We start from the raw sequence: 6932 nt of genomic DNA on the forward strand, positions 1-6932 counted from the left end.
AGCTTGTAGATCTGCTATTTTTCAATAGCTAAAGTATAACATAATGTTTAAAACACCAAAAGGGGTTAAACTTTAAAGCATAATTGAAATAATGTCCAAGAACCACGTCATCGAGTGAGTGTTGTGTTGTGGGATTCGTCACGTCTCACGTCTCGCTGAAGAGCGTACGACAAGGAATGACGTGATGTATGATGAGGTGTAACTGTAACCGCAGGATGTACTGTACAGCTGGTCGACCGTGTGACTGTACTGTGCTGTATGTATCGTTGCTGTTGTCGGGCTGAAACCTCTTATCTCCATGTCTTTTAGCCCATTTCGAAACCGAGACCGGTTCTACAAAATGTCTTCTAAATCATGGCAGTTTTCTGAAAAACCCCATGTTTCTATAGGTCAGTGGTTCTCAAACATTTTCATGTCAAGAACCCCCAAAAATATATGAAATATGTTTTTTCCAGGGGACCCCCCCCCCCCCCCCCCCAGAAGCAAAGATTTGAGTTAAAAACTGAATATGTTCAAAGATTTGCGCCACATTTTCAGGAATTTTCAAAAGTAGCAGACCTATACAAGCTCGTAGCGCACCACTCGGTGGCGCGCTATGATCTTGTAGATCTGCTATTTTTTCAATAGCTAAAGTATAACATAATGCTTTTAAAACACCTAAAGGGGTTCCCGCCCTACTACGATTATACAAAAGCATCAAAAGTCTAGCAGATCTGCAAGCTCGAACTGTGGGGCCAAGCAGCGGCGTGTTTTGGTCTTGTAGATCTGCTGCTTTTTTCTTTCTACAGTTTTGGAGTGATGGAAAGTAACTAAGTACTGTACTTAAGTACAATTTTGAGGTATTGAAAATAGCCGATCTACAAGCTCACAATGCGTCGACGCATTGAGAGCTTGTAGATCGGCTATTTTCAATAGATTTTCTACACATTTTGAACTTGTGAAATGGGACATTCTGCAATATGAATACTTTTACTTTTAGTACTTTAAGTACATTTTGATGCCGATACTTTTGTACTTTTACTCAAGTACATTTTCAATTCCGTACTTTTACAAAGAACAAAGTAGTTCTAAATTGCAGTATTGGTACTTTTACTTAAGTAAAACTATTTTTCCACCACTGCCGACAGAGACGTTATACAGTGTATGCCGTATGTGGCATGTGTGTACATTTGGGAGTGTGAAGTTTGACTATTATCTGTAATTTTGTCCTATCTCAGTCACACGCACGCATGAACGCACGTGTGCACACACACACACACACACACACACACACACACACACACACACACACACACAAGCAGTCATGCAAGTGAAGATGTGCATAAGCTGTTTTAATGGTAAAACAGTACAACACTGCCATCTGTTGTTCAGTATGGTGAACTTCCCTAAATCCACCCCTAGAACATATTAAAACAAATAGGCCAGTCAATCTAAGCTAAGCTTTTTATGATCCTTAGGGTCATCCAAATAACATATTAAAATGTGATTATTATATACGTTTTGGATCATGGTAGGTTGAACGTTGGGGTACCATTGAAAACATAAGGCAAAACTTTCAAAATTGAATTATGCTGGAAAAAGTAGCATGTGACATGTCGAACTAGGGCTTATTCATGATTCTGAATCCATTCCAAGCATTAGTTTTGCACGGAAAACACTCCTTGGGCTATAAACGGCCATAGACACTTGCCCAAATGTGCCCAAAATGTGATTACCTCATCACATTTGTGAAGACTGCTATGTCTGTTTTTAGCCCAAGTTTTTGTTTGTTTTTCTGAAAATATGTTGTTCCAGGGACCTCCCCAGAAGCAAGAAAGAATATAATATTCAAAGATTTGAGGCACATTTTTACGATTTTTCTAAAATAGCAGACCTACAAGTTCATAGCGCGGCACTCGGTAGATCTGCCATGGTTTGCCTGAGCTTGTAGATCTGCTATTTTTCAATAGCTAAAGTATAACACAATGTTTGAAACACCAAAAGGGGTTGAAGCATAATTGAAATGTTTGCCTTATACAGGTTCAACCCCTGAATTTACAATCGCCCACAATTTATACAATAATACATTTTTCAAATGTTATTTGGACGACCCTATAAGGATCATAAAAAAAAACATGAATGATATTAACTGTTACAATTTATTTTGGGTCAAATCTTAGATTGGGGCTCCTTGGGCAATCCATTTAAATGAAAATTATGAAGATTATTTTATAGGATAATTTCCTTACGTGTGTGATGTGTGTGTGTGTGTGTGTGTGTGTGTGTGTGTGTGTGTGTGCGTGTGTGCGTGCGTGTGCGTGTCTGCGTGTGTGCGCGTGTGTGCGTGTGTGCGTCTGTGTTGCCAGTTTGGACGAGGGCCAGGTGGTCAGGATCAACTACAACAACGCCACCAGGGACTCGGTTCTGGACCTGCCCGTCCATCAGGTGCAGCCCTTCTACAGAGCGCTGAAAGCCTACGTGGAGATCATGAACCGACCGCAGAACGTGGCAACCTACCGCATGGAACCAGGTACAGTGGAGGACAGCTGGGAAAACTCAAAGCTCATGCATTGATTGATTGATTGAAATATTTCTTAACAGTTTGCAGAATTACAGTACATTTCAAGCACAAACTCAATACAAAGACTGTGTTAACTGTGAGTGGTCGACCCAATTAAGTGTTACACTTGTTTACAACAGGGTCCACCATGTTCAATTCATCGAAACATTTAGAGACGTACAAATAGACACTTCTATAATAGTTAAAGAACAGAACAGGAATTCATCAAAAAGGGAAAAGAAACATACAGTGAGGGGAAAAGGGGGGAGGTGGGGGGGGATTCAGATTTTACGGGGGCCAGTTTCGAATTGCAGTCCGTCCGTAGGTGCCCTTTGAGAGCGGTTTTGCATGGCCAAAACGGTTACTTTTCAGGATTCAAATACATAAAAAAACAGCAAAAGTTGCAGGTCTCCAAGCTCAAAACCATGAACAAACAAACACTTAAAGGGATTTTGTCATTTTTCTGAGCTCAATTGCACCAAAAAAAAACAAAAAAACCCTGAACTTTTAACATTCAGTAGATTTTCTGTGGTTTGGGGTTTTCTGGCTCAAACAAGTGCTTCTGAGTTTGTGATGTCACAGCGTATTATTACTCGTTCTACGTCCGAGCATAGACCTGGTAACGCCCCCCGCCTGCCTAGCTCTGATTGGCCTATACCGACACTGCCCGTCTGGCCTGTCCTATCCGAGATGCAAGGCTACTCCGTGGTGGGAAAGGGAAATAATAATAAAAAAGTACAAGAGAATGGCAACAGAGAGAGGCAAACTAATGTTGTTTGTGCCGTTTGCTTTGATTGAATAATTGATTGAACACGTAGGCCTATGTACTATGATTTGATTTGGCTGTGTTCTAAATTAAAGTGTTAGTGTTGATTAATCGTGTATTAATCTAAACTAACACTAAACTAATACTATTATACTAATAAAGATTCAAGGTGAAAAGAGACTTTTTTTTTTACAGTACAATACTGTTTAAAGTTTACACATGTATACAAATAAACAGGACAGGCCAACGGCATAAACAATATTAGTTTACCTCTTCTACAAAAATACAAGTTGCTGTCGCACGTCATTCTCTTGTAGCTATTATATGTCGTACTTGACTTGTATTCTTTATTTATTTCCCACCACGGAGTAACCTCGCGCAGCAGACTATATCCAGCATGTATCTTCCACCTTGGAGACATCGGCTGTGTCGGTATAGGCCAATCAGAGGCAGGCGGGGCGTTACCATGTCTATGCTCGGACGTAGAAAGAATATACGCGATGTCACAGCCTGGCAAATCCCATATAATAATAATAATAAAACTTTATTTGTATAGCACCTTTCATGACATGAAATGCAGCTCAAAGTGCTTTACAGAGCAATGGAGAAAAAAAAAGAAAAGCAAGGCAACGACATTAAAAAACAAGCAGTAATGCAATACAGTGAGGACATGAATAACAAAAAATAAAAGATCAATTAAAAGCAATGTTGTAGAAGTGGGTCTTGAGCTGTGCTTTAAAAATGTCTATAGAGGTTGCCTGTCGAAGGTACAGTGGGAGCTTGTTCCATGCCGACGGCCCGTAGAAGCAAAAAGCTGCTTCCCCGTATTTTTAAGTTGCCATTTTTTTAGGCAAAGCGAGCAGGCCAGCAGTGGAAGACCTTAGGGGGACGGTTTGGGACATATTTAGGCAGGCAGTCATGTAGGTAGGAAGGTGCGAGACCATTGAGAGCTTTATACACAAGTAAAATCATTTAAAAATCAATCCTAAAAACAACCGGAAGCCAGTGCATGTGAAGCCAAAACTGGAGTAATATGTTCTCTCATCTTAGTTCTAGTTAAAACTCTGGCTGCTGCATTTTGGACAAGTTGTAATCTGTCAGTTGTTTTCTTAGGCAGTCCTGAATAAAGTGCATTGCAGTAATCAAGCCGAGACAAAACAAAGGCGTGGATTAGCGTTTTTTGCATCGTCCAAGGACAAATAGGCTCTGATTCGTGCAATATTTCTAAGGTGAAAAAAGGCAATCTTGGTAACATGATTAATGTGTGAATTAAAATTAAATTCAGAATCAATAATGATATATAGGTCAATGGGATTCGCCAGCAGATGTCACCGATGTTTCCGCAGTTTTGCCTGTTTTCACTGCAGCTCAAAAGGCTTCCAAACCCCAGAGAAAACTCCAGACCACAGAAAATCCACTGAATGTTCAAAGTTCAGGTTTTGTGGGTGCAATTGAGGTCATAATAAAACCTAAAAGAAAAACAAAAAATAAAAATAAATGAATGCCATGAAAACCTTTAACCTCTAGCTTGTGAAAAATAACCAAATACGGAGATACGAGATATCTGCCTGTGTATATATATATATATATGAGACAGAAAAGGGACTCCTGCACATCCAAAAAGACCCGTAGGAGGTGCAAGTCTAGTTAGCAGGCATAGACATCAAAAAAGAGAAAAAACCTTCCAAGGAAGGGACTGCACACTCCAGGGAACAGAGACGGACAACCTCCCGCATCAAACTTATTTATTAGCACGACGCGTTTCGCCGTGAGCTTCGTCAGGTGCTATATGTAGCACCTGACGAAGCTCACGGCGAAACACGTTCTTGGAGTGTGCAGTCCCTTCCTTGGAAGGTTTTTCTCTTTTTTGACATATATATATATATATGTCTGTAAAAGAGCTCATTGCTCCTGTTATGTGTTCACAACATACTGCCTGTTCAAATTCCGTCTCCAGGTGACGTGTATACGTTCGTTATGTGTTCACATACTGCCTAAATTCCGTCTCCAGGTGACGTGTATACGTTCGTTATGTGTTCACATACTGCCTAAATTCCGTCTCCTCCAGGTGACGTGTATACGTTCGTTATGTGTTCACATACTGCCTAAATCCCGTCTCCAAGGTGACGTGTATACGTTCGTTATGTGTTCACATACTGCCTAAATCCCGTCTCCAAGGTGACGTGTATACGTTCGTTATGTGTTCACATACTGCCTAAATCCCGTCTCCAAGGTGACGTGTATACGTTCGTTATGTGTTCACATACTGCCTAAATTCCGTCTCTCCAAGGTGACGTGTATACGTTCGACAACTGGCGGCTGCTCCACGGACGGCGGAGCTACGTGAGCGGCGCCGGGAGCCTGCGTCACCTGGAGGGAGCGTACCTGGACTGGGACGAGGTCATGTCCCGCCTGCGGATTCTCCGCCGGTCCGTCCACGGCGGCGAGGCCTAAATAAAAGAAAAGAAGCTCCGCTCCGCTGGATTTGAAGCCCCAGGAAGTCTGAATGTCTTAAAAGGATTGCAGTTCCCGTTAATGAACCCTAGATGTCGCTATTATCCTCCTCCTCCTACTGCTGCTGCCGCATGGCTGCGGAAGGATTTTTTTACACTCGATAGTGAACAAGCTTTTTGGTTCCCCAGACTTTTTTACACTTGGATTTCATTACCTTTTATTAATTATTAAGCCCAAAAAACTGAAGCACTGAGAAAACTGTTGCGCCTTTTTTCGTCCTTTTTTTTCCAAACTTGACTACGGTAGCGGTGGTCTCAAAAACGCAAGGGAAAGTTTGACAGGAAAAGACTCGCTCACCGTATAGAAAAATAAGTAAAACTCCTTAGACTGAGACTTAGATTTTATCATGCTCTTATGGTGCTCTGTGCTCATGGTGCAATTAAAAAGCAAACGTTTCGTCAGTGCTATTAATTAATTATGCCCAAACCACACCATAGTTGTTCGAGACGCGACGGCGCGTTTTTTTCGACGTGATTCGATTAGTTCACCGCGACGGCTGCTTTGCAACGACGTGCGCCTATACTCGCAAACCGTTTGGTTTCAAGGAGTTGCATTGCCATTGGTGTGGCTTGGGCTTTAGTAAACATTTTCACACAAACTTTGAAATTGATGATAAAAGTATAAGCCATTTTTCTCAGGCTTTTTCAACTGGTTCTCCTGAGTTGAAGACCCTCGCCCTCGCTATCAGTCGTTTCCCGGTTGCTTTTCGGGGCATCGGAAAGTTCCAAGATGGTGGATTTGAATTTGAAAGTATAGATTAAAAAAGGATCTGTATAGAAACCAATGGGTCCACGTGACAGTTCCCCTTGTCCATATTTTTGGACAGTCTCTACGGTCATACTCGGGATGATGGAAAGAGGGAGTCCCTTCTTTTGCAGTAGCTGGGAGAGAAACTTCATACCAATACCTAACACCCATGGCAAAAATCTAAAACGTGTCACCAAGTGCACAACCTTTGATGATTTTGGCCAAATTGCCCTTCCAGTTACAGCTGGGCAGAGTATACTAATTAACCAGCAGGTGTGTGGAATAATGGCTTTATATGGCGCAGGGCACTTTTGTGGTCGGAAAATATTGGGATGTCGGAATAATGGGTTTAACCCATGAAAACCC

General features: G+C 41.6%; 1 protein-coding gene across 2 annotated transcripts in view; it reads left to right on the plus strand.

The window, feature by feature from the left end:
• Window positions 1–6420, plus strand: part of bbox1 (butyrobetaine (gamma), 2-oxoglutarate dioxygenase (gamma-butyrobetaine hydroxylase) 1) — a 44741-nt gene extending 38321 nt beyond the window's left edge. For both annotated transcript variants that reach the window (XM_080763637.1, XM_080763636.1), the window contains exons 8-9: window positions 2346–2509; window positions 5596–6420. In XM_080763637.1, coding sequence (XP_080619763.1) covers window positions 2346–2509; window positions 5596–5759 — 328 coding nt within the window. In that variant the 3' untranslated portion in view covers window positions 5760–6420. The remainder of the gene's footprint in view (window positions 1–2345; window positions 2510–5595) is intronic.
• The last annotated feature ends 512 nt before the right edge of the window (window positions 6421–6932 follow it).

Source organism: Protomyctophum bolini (genome assembly GCF_963924005.1).
Source record: "Protomyctophum bolini genome assembly, chromosome: 1".
NCBI lineage: Eukaryota > Metazoa > Chordata > Actinopteri > Myctophiformes > Myctophidae > Protomyctophum > Protomyctophum bolini.